This window comes from Orcinus orca, chromosome 1 (genome assembly GCF_937001465.1).
Source record: "Orcinus orca chromosome 1, mOrcOrc1.1, whole genome shotgun sequence".
Classification (NCBI taxonomy): domain Eukaryota; kingdom Metazoa; phylum Chordata; class Mammalia; order Artiodactyla; family Delphinidae; genus Orcinus; species Orcinus orca.
In genome coordinates this window covers 94,248,084-94,265,339 of record NC_064559.1, presented here as the reverse complement: position 1 = coordinate 94,265,339, position 17,256 = coordinate 94,248,084, and the positions used below count along the sequence as shown (strand labels likewise).

General features: G+C 38.2%; 1 protein-coding gene across 14 annotated transcripts in view; it reads left to right on the top strand.

Annotated features, from left to right (window-relative positions):
• The window catches only part of UAP1 (UDP-N-acetylglucosamine pyrophosphorylase 1), a 37,594-nt gene that overhangs the window by 3,451 nt on the left and 16,887 nt on the right, over positions 1-17,256 (top strand). For 13 of the 14 annotated variants that reach the window (XR_007477028.1, XR_007477026.1, XR_007477023.1 and 10 more), the window contains exons 2-5: positions 4,467-4,803; positions 12,553-12,757; positions 14,856-15,031; positions 16,431-16,603. Coding sequence is in view for 10 of the 14 variants with exons in the window: in XM_049709136.1 (XP_049565093.1) it covers positions 4,467-4,803; positions 12,553-12,757; positions 14,856-15,031; positions 16,431-16,603 (891 nt within the window). In the remaining 4 variants the exon portion in view is untranslated. The remainder of the gene's footprint in view (positions 1-4,466; positions 4,804-12,552; positions 12,758-14,855; positions 15,032-16,430; positions 16,604-17,256) is intronic. The other variant, XM_049709162.1, reaches the window with a different exon arrangement.

Here is a 17,256-nt window from a genome sequence, read left to right as displayed (position 1 = left end):
TGCTGGGTCATATGGTAATTCTATTTTTAGTTTTTTAAGGAACCTCCATAGTGGCTGTATCAATTTACATTCCCACTAACAGTGTATGAGGGTTCCCTTTTCTCCACACCCTCTCCAGCATTTGTTGTTTGTAGATTTTCTGATGATGCCCATTCTAACTGGTGTGAGGTGATACCTCATTGTAGTTTTGATTTACATTTCTCTAATAATTAGTGATGTTGAGCACCTTTTAATGTGCTTCTTGGCCATCTGTATGTCTTCTTTGGAGAAAAGTCTGTTTAGGTCTCCTGCCCATTTTTTGGTTGAGTTTTTTTTTTAATATTGAGCTGCTTGAGCTATTTACATATTTTGGAGATTAATCCTCTGTCTGTTGATTCGTTTGCAAATATTTTCTCCCATTCTGAGGGTTGTCTTTTCGTCTTGTTTATAGTTTCATTTGCTTTGCAAAAGCTTTTAAGTTTCATTAGGTCCCATTTGTTTATTTTTCTTTTTATTTCCATTACTCTAGGAGGTGGATCAAAAAAGATCTTGCTGTGATTTATGTCAAAGAGTGTTCTTCCTATGTTTTCCTCTAAGAGTTTTATAGTGTCCAGTCTTACATTTAGGTCTCTAATCCATTTTGAGTTAACTTTTGTGTATGGTGTTAGGGAGTGTTCTGATTTCATTCTTTTACATGTAGCTGTCCATTTTTCCCAGCACCACTTATTGAAGAGACTGTCTTTTCTCCGTTGTATATCCTTGCCTCCTTTATCATAGATTAGTTGACCATAAGTGCGTGGGTTTATCTCTGGGCTTTTTACCCTGTTTCATTGATCTATATTTCTGTTTTTGTGCCAGTACCATATTGTCTTGATTACTGTAGCTTTGTAGTATAGTCTTAAGTCAGGGAGCCTGATTTCCTCCAACTCCATTTTTTTTCCTTCAAGACTGCTTTGGCTATTCGGGATCTTTTGTGTCTCCATACAAATTTTAAGATTTTTTTGTTCTAGTTCTGTAAAAAAAGCCACTGGTAATTTGATAGGGATTGCACTGAATCTACAGATTGCTTTGGGTAGTATGGTCATTATCATGATATTGATTCTTCCAATCCAAGAACATGGTATATCTCTCCATCTGTTTGTGTCATCTTTGATTTCTTTCATCAGTGTATTATAGTTTTCTGAGTACAGATCTTTTACCTCCTTAGGTAGGTTTATTCCTAGGTATTTTATTCTTTTCATTGCAATGGTGAAATTAAGGATTGTTTCCTTAATTTCTCTTTCTGATCTTTTGTTGTTAGTGTATAGGAATGCAAGAGATTTCTGTGCATTAATTTTGTATCCTGCAACTTTACCAAATTCATTGATTAGCTCTAGTAATTTTCTGGTGGCATCTTTAGGATTCTCTACCTATAGTATCATGTCATCTGCAAACAGTGACAGTTTTACTTCTTCATTTACAATTTGTATTCCTTTTACTTCTTTTTCTTCTCTGATTGCTGCGACTAGGACTTCCAAAAGTATGTTGAATAATAGTGGCAAGAGTAGACATCCTTGTCTTGTTCCTGATCTTAGAGGAAACGCTTTCAGTTTTTCACCATTGAGAATGATATTTGCTGTGTGTTTGTTGTATATGGCCTTTATGATGTTGAGGTAGTTTCCCACTATGCCCACTTTCTGAAGAGTTTTTATCATAAATGGGTGTAGAATTTTGTCAAAAGCTTTTTCTGCATCTATTGAGATGATCATATGGTTTTTATTCTTCAATTTGTTGTTTTCAATAATGTTTCTTTGTCTTTAATTTTTGTCAGTTTGATTACTGTGTGTCTTAGCGTGTTTCTCCTTGGGTTTATCCTGCCTGGGACTCTTTGTGCTTCCTGGACCTGCATGGCTATTTCCTTTCCCGTGTTAAGGAAGTTTTCTACTATATTCTCTTCAAATATTTTCTCAGGTCCTTTCTCTCTCTCTTCTCCTTCTGGGACCCTATAATGCAAATGTTGTTGTGTTTAATGTTGTCCCAGAGGTCTCTTAGGCTGTCTTCATTTCTTTTCATTCTTTTTTCTTTATTCTGTTCCGCAGCAGTGAATTCCACCATTCTGTCTTCCACGTCACTTATCCGTTCTTCTGCCTCAGTTATTCTGCTGTTGATTCCTTCTAGTGTATTTTTCATTTCAGTTATTGTAGTGTTCATCTCTGTTTATTTGTTCTTTAATTCTATTAGGAGTTTGTTAAACATTTCTTGCATCTTCTCGATCTTTGCCTCCATTCTTTTTCTGAGGTCCTGTATCATCTTCACTATCATTATTCTGGATTCTTTTTCTGGAAGTTTGCTATCTGCACTTCATTTAGTTGTTCCTTCATCTGGTACAATGTCCTCTGCCTTTTCACTTTGTCTGTCTCTCTGTGAATGTGATTTTCCTTCCACAGGCTGCAGAATTGTAGTCATTCTTGCTTCTGCTGTCTGCCCTGTGGTGGATGAGGCTATCTAAGAGGCTTGTGCAAGCTTCCTGATGGGAGGGACTGGTGGTGGGTAGAGCTGGGTGTTGCTCTGGTAGGCAGAGCTCAGTACAACTTTAATCTGCTTGTCTGCTGATGGGTGGGGCTGGGTTCCCTCCCTGTTGGTTGTTTGGCCTGAGAAGACGCAGCACTGGAGCCTACCAGTGGAGCTCTTTGGTGGGGCTGATGGCCGACTCTTGGAGGGCTCACGCCAAGGAGCACTTCCCAGAACTTCTGCCACCAGTGTCCTTGTCCCCGTGGTGAGTCACAGCCACCCACCCCCCCACCTCTGCAGTAGACCCTCCAACACTAGCAGGTAGGTCCAGTTCAGTCTCCCGTAGGCTCACCGCTCACTCCCCTGGGTCCCGATGCGCACACTACTTCATGTGTGCCCTCCAAGAGTGGAGTCTCCACTTCCTCCAATCCTGTCAAAGTCCCGCAATCAAATCCCACCAGCCTTCAAAGTCTGATTCTCTAGGAATTCCTCCTCCTCTTGCCCACCCGCAGTTTGGGAAGCCTGATGTGGGGCTCAGAACTTTCACTTCATTGGGTGGACCTCTGTGGTATAAGTGTTCTCCAGTTTGTGCGTCACCCACCCAGCGACTATGGGATTTGATTTTATTGTGATTGCGCCCCTCCTACCATCTCATTGTGGTTTCTCCCCGTCCTTAGATGTGAGGCATCTTTTTTGGTGAGTTCCAGTGTCCTCCTGTCGATCATTGTTCAGCAGTTGTGATTCTGGTGCTCTCGCAAGAGGGAGTGAGCGCACATTCCTTCTTTTCCACCATCTTGGACCAATCTCCTAGGGCTCAATTCATAGTAAAGACAGTGGATATATTTTATTGCTTCTTTGTGGAAGTTGCTCTTTAAATAAAATGGTTTTTTGTTTGTTTGTTTGTTTGTTTTTTGCGGTATGCGGGCCTCTCACTGCTGTGGCCTCTCCCGCCGCAGAGCACAGGCTCCGGATGTGCAGGCCCAGCGGCTATGGCTCACGGGCCCAGCCACTCCGCGGCATGCGGGATCCTCCCGGACCGGGGCACGAACCCGTGTGCCTTGCATCGGCAGGCGGACTCTCAACCACTGTGCCACCAGGGAAGCCCTAAAATGTATTTTTTATAATTATAGGTTTCCTGTCTTCTTAATATTGTTGTATTCTGAATTCTGTGTTTCTGTCCTTAGAGATAAAAGAAGGGTTGAAATATTAAACAGTCAAGTGTTCTTTCAGTAGTAGCTTAGTGGTCAGAGGAGTAGTATAGAGGCAACTAGAGCCCTGGGATCAGACTGTCTGCATTCACACCCTAGCTCCACCAGTCAGCCGGGTTGCTTTGCCTCTCTGTGCCTCATTCTCCTCAACTGTAAAGCGATGATAATAATAGTATTTATGTCATAGAGTTGTTGAAAATTACATGAGACCGTGTAGGTAAAGTACTTGGTGCAGTGCCTGGTATATAAGAATAATTAGCATTGTCTTACAAGTTTGATCTCTTATGAGTATGATCATGATGGAAAGGCAGAATTTCCTTAACATCAAGGGTTGAAAAATTTTTTTTTATTTTATTAAAAAATTTTTTTGGCCATGCTGTGGGGCTTGCAGGATCTTACTTCCCCGACCAGGGATTGAACCCGGGCCCTGGCAGTGAAAGCGCTGAGTCCTAACCACTGGACCACAGGGAACTCCCAAGATTTTTTTCTTTTTTTTTTTTGTGGTACGCGGGCCTCTCACTGTTGTGGCCTTTCCCGTTGCGGAGCACAGACTCCGGACGCGCAGGCTCAGCGGCCATGGCTCACGGGCCCAGCCGCTCCGTGGCATGTGGGATCTTCCCGGACTGGGGCACGAACCCATGTCCCCTGCATCGGCAGGCGGACTCTCAACCACTGCGCCACCAGGGAAGCCCCCTTTTTTTTTTTTTTTAATGTACTTATTTTTAGCAGGAAAAATCTCAGGTTTTAAGGTTGGACTTTGACCTGCTATTCATTTCTTTTCTCTTTCAGGTTTACAGGTGCAGAAATTACACCCCAGTTATCACAAAACTTGGCTACCAGAGCATTATGAATGTTAATGACCTCAAACTCAGGTTGTCCAAAGCTGGGCAAGAACATCTATTGCAGTTCTGGAATGAGCTGGAAGAAGCCCAGCAGGTAGAACTTTTCACAGAGCTCCAGGCCATGAACTTTGAGGAGCTGAACTTCTTTTTCCAAAAGGCCATTGAAGGATTTAACCATTCTTCCCAGCCAGAGAAAGTGGACTCACGGATGGAAGCTGTCCCTCGAGAGGTGTTGGGCAGTGCTACCAGGGATCACGATCAGCTGCAGGCCTGGGAAAGTGAAGGTACTGAGCCTGGGAAGATTTGCTCTAAGGCTTATTATGAGATGTACTAAAACCATTAAAGTAACAGTATTTTCACTTCCTTAAGACCTTAAGCCATGTGACTGATCTGAGAGTGACAGATTGTGTGGCCAAGAGGCCGCAGTGGCTCCTGTTGCCCGTCTCTCCATTCTCTTTTCATTTCTGGTGCCTGCTTCAAGGCTCTTCTCATTCAAGTCATAATTTGCCTCTAAGTCTCTTTCCTTTCTCAGTGTCCGTACTTCTATTAGATTTCCCTTCCTGAAGCACAAGCTGAATGATTCAGTTTATGCTAGCTTACTCCAAAACCCTTCCCTAACACGGCCCTATCCAATCTTGTCTCTTATGTTTCTCTCCACTGCTACTGCCCCACACCTTTCAGCTGGACCCTGTAATTCACCTTTCTCTGAACATTCTAGTATGCCTTTCCTGCCTTTGCTCATGCTCGTCCTTAGCTGGGTCTGGCCTTTACCCCTTCTCCATGTAGCTGGATCACCTTGTGACGCCACCCGTCTCCTGGAGCTGTGCAGTGAGGTTGCTGTGCCACTTGGGAAACTTACACTCATTCTCCAAGGTTCACCACATATACTCTTTCATCTGTCACCTTTCTGTCAGTGTCCCAGGTTGAAATTATTTGTCCATGCTCGTCTTTCATTTTTTCTTATAATAAGGGTTGTTTATGTCTATCTTCATCATTACATTGTAAACTTTTAAAGAGCAACCCGTGTCCTAGGTGTCTATGTATGTCACATAGCATATTTAGAGCAGTGTTTTGCAGTTATATGTTGGTCGATAAATGTTTGTTGAATTTCCCCAATGCTTTTTCCTCTAAAGCATATCATAAAATCTGTCCCCATAACTAGTACTAATGAGTGCTTTTGACAGTGGCAAAATAGCTAAAATTTAGCTTTTTTTGGTAGGGTTAAGAACTGTGGTTTTTATAATCTACTACTCTTCCATAAGTAAAAGTGACTAAATATTGCAGGCCCTTGAGTGTTTGTACATGCTGTTGTCAAATCTGGACCTCATTTCCTCAGTTGTCGAATGAACAGATTGGACTAATACTTTTTCCTTTTTAAAAAAACATTACTCTATCGCAAAAATAATATCAAAGTAACAGAACTACGGTAGAGAAATTGCCCATAACCTCATCAAATCTATGTTTTTATTTGTCCACATTGCCACCTAGTACTTGATTATATACATATTTACTTTTATAGATATGGTTTATAGTCTAAATTTGCACCACACTATGGGTATTTTTATTGTCTTTCGCTTTTTGGCACTCCCTGCAACCCCCCAAAAAAGAAACATAACTGCCATTATGAACCTTCTTCTCTGCCATTATCTTCATGTCTTTCTCTGGGCTTACAGATCTACTGTTTTTCAAACTGTTCCAAAGACCTCTAGGGTTTCAACTGCTGGTGAAACTGTGGAGAGGGGGGAACAGATACTAAACAGGTAGGTCTCCAGCCCCTTCATCTCCCCACTCCAGGAGCAGTTCTACTTTGACCTGTTTTTATGTATTTGATACATAAACAAATAAACCTCTTTACATGAAGTTTTACTTAAAAGGGGTTGAAGATTGAAAACATTGAAAATAATTGGATGATCTTCAAGGAGGGCCCTTTCATATTTAAAATGCTTGGTAGTGGCTAACCTCGCTTCTTACTTAGAACAGGGCTCTGCCACTAAGATGTGAGAGAGTGGCTTCCAGATGGATCCTTCTGAATGGAGGACAGTAGTGACCCCCACTAACTTTGGATTCATTAATCTTTCCCTCCCTCCCTGGGTTTCACCAAAAGCCACACAGGACCTCTTCTTACCCTCTGATATTCCAGCTGCCTATATTTCTCCTTGTGATTTTATGGAGATAAAGTCTTAGAATTAACTCTTATGGAAAGCCAAGCATTGGCCTTGTATAATGGGGACCATGAGCAACAGTCAAGACTATAGTTTGAATCTATAGTTTGAGTCTCTTCTTTATGGCCTTTTTGTTGGAATCTGTGGAACTAAAAGTCCACATTTATGACTTCTCATTTAGATTAAAATCCAGAACTGTTACAAGCAAGTCTAGTATAAGAAGGTGCAAAGCAAGCTTCCTTTTGGCTTGCTGTCAAGGGAAGAATATTTATTTGTGGCTTAAGAAGTAGGGGTGGAGAGGGAGACTTTTTAACTGGCGTTAACAACATTTTCATTAGGTAGAAACTGCCATATGTGTGCAAATTCATAACAAAAGGAAGTTTCTGCAGTAAGTTATCAAAGGAAAGAGATTGCCATTGCAAAGATTCCAATGCTTTATTTCAGATAGTAGGAAATTCCTGATAATTGTATCAAAGACAACCTCCCCCACCAGCCCCCACTGCGCCTGCCCCCATCCCACTGCCCCAGGATAGGGGAAATAAAAGCATTGTACAATAATTTCAAAGTGTCTGGTGGCTATTGACCTTAGACATTTTAACACCTAGGGTGGAAAATTATTGGTGAAGGATAAATACGTAAGCTACCACTGTGCTTTTTATTGAAGAGAGATCTTGTTTTGATTTAATTCTTGAAGTGTTCTGGCCAGTTGTAGAAAATGGAATGTAGAGTGGTAACTGAAAAACCTCTATCTTACAAAACTGAGGTCTTGGAAGAAGTAGTTCAGAAGCTTCAATGAGAATATCATTTTAGAAAAGATATTCACACTGGGAAAATATATTTGCTTAAAAAAAAATCCCGTTCTTCATTAAAAGAAATGCATGCTTAAACTGAACACAAAACAATCTTGTAATTCTGTGTTATAATAAGAAATTAATATTCAGTGTTAGCCTTTTTTTTTTTTACCTGTGAGACATTTAAAAAATTAATCTATATAGCATTGTAGAAAAGTAAATGGATTGTTTAGAAAAAATGTATTCATGACATTATCCTCCTCTACATTTCCTGAAATCTAGTGCAGTGATATTTCTAACAGATTTGTTTTATTTTAAAAGTAACACATACTTATTTTGGAGAAGTTGGAAAATACTAAGAATTACAAAGGAAAAAAGATAAATCTCTGCTGTCCCACAATCTAGAGATAAATACTCGCTAGTAGTATTTTATAGTATTTTCTTATATATACACACATACATTAGGATTATAGTTTATGTATAGTCTTGTAGCCTGCTCCAGAAATTGTTATTATGAAAAATTTCAGGCATATTTGGAAGCAGATATTTGGAGACAAAAAATAGTATAATGAACTTCTATATGTGCATTACCTTAATTAAATAATTATGAAAATTTTGTTAATTTTGCTTTATCCCTCTTTCATTTTTCTCTGCTGTAGTATTTTAAGGCAACTTGCAAACATTATGTTTACCCTCATAAAATTCAGTATACATCTCTTAAGTATAAGGACATTTTCTTCCTAATTACGATGCCATTATTATACCTAATGAAATTCACAATAATCCCCCAGTATCTAAAACCAGTTCAAATAGAGATTTCCCTTATTAGTCTACTTTTTGTGCTTAATATTTTGGGGAAGTAGTTAATCCATAAAAGAATTGTTTCACCTGTAAAATGTGATTAAAAATTAAAGACTTAAAATATCTCCTCTCTTGTGTATAGTCTTTCTTCATTTCCACCAGTTAAATAGCCTGTTTACCCCACCCCTTGTCCAGGAGTGCTGAAAGTTTAGATAGAAAGCTGTGGCAATGCTCTACATCAGAAGCACCTGTGCCAACCTCCTTGTTTCAGGCACATGCCCAAATCAAAGAGTATATATGAGAGGAGCTAGTCCAAGCAGGAAGTTATCCAGGAAGCAGTTGACCTGTGAGAGGCCACTGTAAACTCTTCTCTCTGTTTGTTGTAAATGTTATCAGGAAAAGTGCTCGGACTCTGTTGGGCTAACATGCATGACTCTCCAAGGAGAGAGGTATACCCCTGCCCTGGAAATGGCTCATTCTGGCTTGATTTTTTTTTTTTTAAAACTTCTGATTTAATGTGTGTTAGGTCCTGATTTCTGTGGGAAGGTAATTAACTCTAGTGGCCTGTAATGAAAAGATGATATAGTAATGTACTTTTCAGGTTTTTTTTCCCATATATTTGCAGAAGTTTTGGGATAGAAGTTCATAATTTCCTAATTGTCACATAGGTTAAATACATTTATAATCAGTTAACATTTTTCAAATAGGTGCAGTGCTGCCTGTATAAAATTTATGTTATGACCCATACAGTTTGAAATCATGTATATTGCCATGTAACTAAAAGGCTTACTGAATTTTATTGGCCTGCTTAATTTCAAGGAGTATTTTATCTGTCATTATAAGACAGGTACTAATTTATGTGTTACACACTTTTGATAAACATTGCAGTTTTATCGTAGTAACACAGATGAAATGGATGAATACTTCAGCCCCATATGATTTGGTATTGTTAACAACAGCTGTAGCTACATTTATTTAGTTCTTGAATTGAAGCTGGCTTTGATACTCTAGGGACTGCTTTCTTTCCTCTTGTTTTTCTCTGTTCATAAGTGAGATGCATACAGCAGGAAGAAGTTAATGCAGAGACACCTTTTTATCACAAATATTTATGGATTGTGTTATAATTGGTTATAATAATTGTGACTAGATGGAGATGAGATGTAAATGTAGATCTGCTTGGAAATGTACCCCTGGCAAGCATGGTCTCAATGCTACTTTTAAGACATAGTGATTAGATGGGTTATCAGGTCCACAGATGGAAAGAAGAATTGGAGAAAGTATGGCTGTCGGGGGCTTAGGAAACAAACACATGCCATTTATTTCAATGAAGAAAGAGACCACTATCAGCTGTTGGTTAGCACAGCTTTAGAATGGAAACATTTGGAAATTTGGAATGAAGCAGTAGTTTAGGGAACTGATCCAAGGAAGAGAAAAGGTTATATACAGTGATATTTTGATAACCAGTAAGAATCTGTGGAAAGCGCCGGTTGGTGTTGCTTGGCCGTCTGGCAAGCAGGAGCTCAGATGTGGAGCTGACTCTGGGAGTATGGCTCTTACCTTTTACAGGTAAGGGAGCTGAGAGAAGAAACTTACTTTTGGAACCCGAAGGTAAAAAAGTAAGAAGGCAGGAAGGATGATTAGAGCCATATTAACAGTACAACTTAAAACACATGTGCTCTATAAAGAAAATAAATAGTACCAAAAAAACAAAGACCTTTGTGTCCAGAATATTTATCTGGGACTTTTTGGGAACATGTTTAGAAATATTTTTGATTCCAGCACCTTTGGTGGTATGTGAGGGTCCAGACAGACTGAAGTTATTTATCTGCCATTCTAAAATGGTGCAAAACCTGACCTGAACAGACATGAGACTATTAATAAACTTTTTTTTATCCCACTTAATGTGATTATAAGGTACTGTCTCAGATCTGCTGGGGTAAAATACAACATATTGTCGGTGTACTATATTCCTTTTCTAAATTTTGAAGAGTTCTGCGTTCTGAAATAAAATTCTGAAATAAATCTGGTTTAGGTAAGGGATTGTGGACCTGTATTTTAAAATAATGCTTTTTGGGTCAGTGACAGCAGAGTTAAATTTATTTCCTAGAAACCATAGTTTCTTTCATAACTCAAGGAATAACCAAATGTAAAATGGTTTTCAAAACTGCTTTATATGGTTCCCTGTTCCCTTCAGATTGCTTCATCTCAGGCAGTCTTCGTTACATGGTGGTTGTGGGGAGTGTTTAAGCACAACACGGAGCTGGAATGCTGTTAGAAATTCAGTGTTTGGCAAGTTTTGGAGAATGTGGGCTCTTCCCGGCTCAGCAGCTTTTCCATGTAGGGTGATGGGTAAGATAGATAAGAAAAGGCAGCACAACCTCTCATGAATTCAGTGGAAAAGAGTAGGAAGGGCAAGAAGGAAATAGGAAGGACAGTTTACACCCCTAAAAATTATGGTGCTATGTAATTTATCTGTTAAATGTTTGGGTGTGATAAGAGACTGCTGTAGGCAGTGCAGTGCTGGTGAATAGGCCCTGGGGTCAAGTTCTAATCCTGATTCACACTTTTTAGTTGTGTGACCTTGGGCAAGATCATTAACTCATCTGAGCCTATTATCTCTAAAATGGGGAAAATTATACCTGCCTTTTAGATTTTTAGTTACTATTTTGGAGTCTAACATTACCCCTGGTATTTTATTTTCAAACTCTGATAAGGTACGATGAAATGCCATGGAGAAAAGGACAAGGACAATCTAGTTATAGGCAAGGAAGAAAGAGAGAAAATTAATTCTCAGATAGCTAAGCTGGCAGCTTTACATCAAAGGTGAGAATTATGGAAATATCTAATGTGCTTTTACAGTTTTTGATTGAAAAAATTGCTAGAAAGTTCTTGCATAACATCCTTGGCTGTACTTAGTTACTGGCAAAGACAGATTGTAGAATCAGGACAGTTCTGATTTTATAATGGATTTATTAAGAATATTTCTTTAAGTTCACAATGTACTAGTATATTAGCTTTAGGAAAGCCCAATATATCAAAAACACATAAAGCCTAAAGCTGGTAAATTAGACAAACCTGCATTCCCTAAAGATGTAAAAAATAATAATAATTGATACTGGCCACCACTGCCCCCTCTGGCTTGGCCTACAATTGTGGATAGTGGCCTGCCTTGTTCATAGAATTTCTGAGAATTTTAATGAAAGTATGAAATTCAGAAAATAGAACAAAAGCCATCAGCCATTGCTTTATCACATCTGACCTTTTACAGCTTTTCTAGCTTCCCAGAGATCCAGTTTCTATGTTGCCTCTTCCCACAAGCTACTCTACCTCTACCTTCTGGTGCTGAAGCTGTCTACCTTAGAGTTATGAGGTAGCTCTTAGAAATGGTACATGGCAAGATTTTATTTTATTTTATTTTTTAATCCAAACTGAGAGCCTCTGTCTCTTAATAACATTTATAGTTTCACTTACAGTTTCAAAAAAACTCCGTGTCACATCCTTCTGAGCTGCAATAGATGACCCATTTAAAAAAAAAGAAGGCATTTTAATAAATTTTACTGAAGTATAATTACATACAATAAAATGCACTAGTTTTATGAGTTTTTAGCAAATTTACACACCCATGTAACTACCACCCCAGTCAGATATACAACATTTCCATCATTCCACAAAGTCTCCTGATGCCCTTTTGCAGGCAAATCCCCTGAGCTCATTCACTTGAGTTGGGTTTCAAACCCAGCTGTCCTGACTTCAGAGCCCAGCTTCTCAACCGCTGGACTACACTGCTTTCCCAACTCAGGGTTTCTTTTCTTTACATTTACTGGATGGTAGCTTGTCTAGTATACTTACATGCTCATTGATTGATTAATTGTTATTGATTGATTGATCAGCTGGAGGTAATTTAATAGCATCATCATTCATCCTGAAGCCTAGGGATCTGCTTTTATCCTATCTTTTTCTTAACTTGCCACATCTGATAAGTTGTCAAGTGCTTGTACAACATTTATAACATCTCTTGGTCTTTGCCTTCCAACCTTATCAGAATAAAAATTATTAGTTCATTAAAGTATATTATTCATTGTTTGGTGTTTGGTTGGGTTATATAAATTTAATTTTTTAATAATAAAAATGTTTTTATTAACAAGATAGTCATCCATGATTACTTGTGAATTCCTTGTCTTTACGCCTTATGCAGATAGGGTGACTCTTTGCAGCTACCTTTGTATATGTAATCCTAAAGTGTTGAATTATAGAGTGATACACGTATTTTCTTTTTTAGGACTTTTCCAGATTTCTCAGAACAAAGTAGCAGTTCTTCTTCTAGCTGGTGGGCAGGGGACAAGACTTGGTGTTGCATATCCCAAGGGGATGTATGATGTTGGTTTGCCATCCCATAAGACACTTTTTCAGATTCAAGCAGAGCGTATCCTGAAGCTTCAACAGTTAGCTGAAAAATATCATGGCAACAAATGCATCATTCCGTGGTAAGATATTTCTCATTATGGGACAGTGTCTGAACATGTATTGGTTTATAATATTCAAAATGCCTATGTACTTTATTCGTAGGCAGATGTATTTCCTGTTACTACAGATTTTCTTGGGAGCTATAATTTACTATATATGTTAAAATATGTGTTACAGCTAGATTGATAATCACTGTAGCCTTAATGAGCAATATATACTCACCTCCAACTTTTAATCCCTACCTGAGTACCTTTGGGTACTCAGAGGGTTCTCTCGGTCTAGAAACTTCATGTTGATTGGTAGTTTGTCTATGTATAGAATTTCTGATTGAAAATCAGTTTCCCTCTGAAATTTGAAAGCATTGCTCTATTGTTTCAGCATTGCTTTGGAGGGGTCCATTGCCATTCTGATCCCCAATCTTTTTTTTTCCCCCTTTTGCTCTGAAAGAATTTGGGTTCTCTTTTTATCTTCAGTAACTGAAATTTCATGACGACGTGGTATGGATCTATTTTCAGTCACTGCTGTGGGCACTCAGTGGGTTCTCTCACTCTAGAAACTCATATCCTTAAGTATTGGGTTATTTAGTCCTCCTGAAACCTCACCCTTCTCCCATACACACCAGCTGAAAGCCCCATTGATTTCTCTGCTGTGGGCCAAACTGGGATTCTCAGTCTCTGATAGTATGCCAGGTCCTCAGGGCCAACTCGGCCAGTGTTCATCTTCTAAACACCAAGAGATTACAGGAAATTCTGCTCTGTTTTTTAAAAGGTTTTGATTTAGCTCTTGAATCTGTTTCTCAGAGCAGCTTTGGAAGTTAGCATGTTTTGAGGGGGAAACCAGCTGTGCGTTTGAAATCCCTCAAGTCCCTAATCTTCTTATTTTAGCCCTAAATCTTCTTATTTTAGCCCCAGGTGACCAACAGAAACTCTGCTGGTTTCTCTGTCCTTCTGCCTGGTCCAAGCTCAGATTCTCTACCACTAGCCTTTACCCCAGATCAGCAAATACCCCCAGGAAAAGGCAGCTGCGTATCTTTAGCTCTCCTTTGAAAGATTCTCACTCTCTTGAATTTTAGTTCTAATCCATGTTGCTTTTGTAGCTCTCTGATGCCTTTAAAAATAGGCTTTTTGTAATTTCCTCAGCTTTTCTAGCTATTAAGGATGGTATTGGCCAGCTGTGAACTATTTTCTTCATTTTGATTCCCTTGGGGATTTTTGAAGGACGTCGTTCTAAGTGGCCAAAATTCTACTTACAGCCCTGGCCTCCCACTATCATGTTGGATTTTCTTCTTTTTCTTTCTCCTCACAGCTCAGAATTTATTTTTCTTATGTGGAACAGTTTAGTCACTTCTTTTGTCATCTAAATCATGATGCCCAAAGTTTTTGTGCCCAGGGTTCATAATACTCATAATACCCAGGATAATTTGTTAATCAGACAGATATTGACTGTGCTGGGAAATTATATAATGTTCTTCATTTAATAGATATTAATTGAGTACCTACTTCTGGGTGCTGGGAACCGAGACAGACAGAACCAAAACAGACAAAAATCCCTACTTATATATGGTTTACATTTTAGTAAGGGGAAAAGCTATTGTAGTCACTAATTATGGTTTTAGATAGACTTTTTTTCTCTTTTGCTACAGTGGCATGGGTTGGATTTTTGTGACAACAGAGAGTATAATTACACTTTTATGATTTTAAATAAAGGGTGAGCAGAGCCCAGATTCCATTTCAATTTTTTTGTAAAAAGAACCATAAGAGATAATTAGAATGTATTACATTTATCCTTTTCTCCCTATTACTAGAATAGGAGATTTCAACCTATGATACACCTTTCAGAGTTCTAAAATGTTTACTTGAGCCAGTTGTAGGCTTTCTGTTGCAGGAGATATGTTTTAATATTGTTACAGATTTATTTTATACATAAGGATTGATGAAGTTACTGGAAGAAATTCCCCTTGGGTAGCAGCTAATGCTGCCTTATCCAGGAAGAGGATGAAGGAAGTGAAAACAAACAGTGCTCTCAAAAATTTTCTTTAGCTTAGGAAATAGACAAGACTTTACTTTGCCCTGATTCACATAGTGCTATGGCTTAGAAGATTTACTTCTCTCTTGCAAGGTATATAATGACCAGTGGCAGAACCATGGAATCTACAAAGGAATTCTTCACAAAGCACAAGTACTTTGGTTTAAAAAAAGAGAATGTAATCTTTTTTCAGCAGGGAATGCTGCCTGCTATGAGTTTTGATGGGAAAATTATTTTGGAAGAGAAGAACAAGGTTTCTATGGCTCCAGGTTTGTAACCATTCTTATTTAATGGTGACTAGAAGTGGTAGTAACACAACTCATTAAATTGTTTTTTTGAAGTACGGTTGATTTACGATATGTAGCTTTTTATGTTTTGATATATATTTTTTTAATACGGTGATTTGGATGTTAAAAATTAATATTTTAATTATTTTTAAATTTGGCAATGATTAAAAAAAATGGAAATGCCCATGGGTGAAATGGATATGCTTTTATACTTCTGTGGATGTCTGCTCTTGAGAGCAATTTGAGCAGCATTCAGAGTATTTATTCTCTTTACCCAGTATTTTATATACAGTATTGTTCATGGCTACATTGTTTATTGTAGTGAAAAATTGGAAACCATCTGCTGCTTAAAAAATAAGAGGCTAGATTATAGTTTACCTGTAGCATTAATTCTTAAACAGTATTGAAATAATTGTGTGGAGATATTAATTGACAAAGCGAAATAGTTTCAGTAGGTTAAGTAAGAGAATGGGAAATACAGAGCTACATGCACAGTTGTAGTTTGCTAATGGCATCCCTAGGATTGGGCAGTGTGTTGCCTGTGTAGCCACATATAGTGACCATAAGTATGATCCCACTATAATATAAAGTAAATGTGTCACCAGATTCTCATCTCTGTGAAGCTCTTCTTGAAGGAAAGGCTGAAAGGAAATAAAAACAGTATTTACAGTGGTGCGTTGCAGGTGTAGGCTTTTATTTCATCTCAACTCTTTTCTCCCCCCCACTCAATTCCTTTTAATTAATGGAAGAGTTTACTATTTTTAGCTTTGTTTTGTGAAGTTGTCTAATTTTTTGTCATTTAAGCTGTAGCTGAGGTTGTTGATGGAAGAAGTACATTAAAGCAGCACTAAAAATAGATGGGGAAAGAAGAGGCTTTTGCATATATTTAGCTTAAATCACCATAGACCTTCATATTAATCTGGTTTCTTAACAAATCATTTGGTATCAATACTCATGTATTTTTATTTTTGAGATGGATGAAATTGTCAGTGTTGGGGCTATAAATACAGAGCTAACTTGAATCATACAAATAAAACTTGAAATGTTATAAAAAATATTGCCTGTTAAAGAATTTTATGTTTCACAATATATTATAGGCCAAATTGTTAAAAGTGCTGAGTTAAAAAGAAAAGTATGTTCTTTGGAGTTGCCTAGCCCCACATTAATAATGTTATTATACTTACGCTAAATTACCTTCAAAATCACGTAGTATAACTTTTTGACACCTGAATCCTTCCTTATGGACATTCAATTTTCTTGGCCCTGTAATGTAAAACTGGTTTTCAGAGCTCTTCATCCCAGTTGAGAAACATTAAACAATCTTTGGGTTACCGTCACACTGAGTCTTGGTGTGCTACTAACAGGCTATTGTGTTTCCCAGATGGGAATGGTGGTCTTTATCGGGCTCTTGCAGCCCAGAACATTGTGGAGGATATGGAGCAAAGAGGCATTTGGAGCATTCATGTCTATTGTGTTGACAACATATTAGTAAAAGTGGCAGACCCACGGTTCATTGGATTTTGCATTCAGAAAGGAGCAGACTGTGGAGCAAAGGTAATGCCTTTCTCAACTATAATGAGGCTTTAAGTGGTCTTTCTCTTGTCAGTATATACATTCTAGGAGTCAGACTAGATTTATCAGGGTGATTTGGATATTTTAGAACCATTCATCTTCAAAAGTAACTAAACTGTCCCGCACCCACTTTTTTTCTTAAATTGGCAACATTTGATTCTAGACGTAACGATGTATGCTTAGTCCATCACAAGTAAGAGTTTAAAATATACGAGGATGATTTGTAAGTACCTGGGAAAGTGAATGGTCACCACTAGGCCTGGGATGGGCTTATTAATATCAAGTTGTTGGATTCATTAATATCAAGTTGTATTTGATCAGATTAACCCAGTTTCTTCCTATGACAAAGTTACTGGAGTAGTAGGTAAAGGAAATATGGTAGAAATAGCAGATGTAGACTTCAGTAAGGCATTTGACAGGGTAACTCATGATAGTCTTGTGAATGAGATGGAAATATGCAGATAGGGGATAAGGACAATTAATGAGATTAAATAACTGCATGAATGACCACAAACATACTGATATTGAGACAGAGGGAGGTTTGTAATGCCATGTAATACAGCTGTCCTTGGCATAGTTCTTTTTAGCATTTTTTTTTTGGTTGCATAGATGATAATATAAGAGACTTGCCTTTA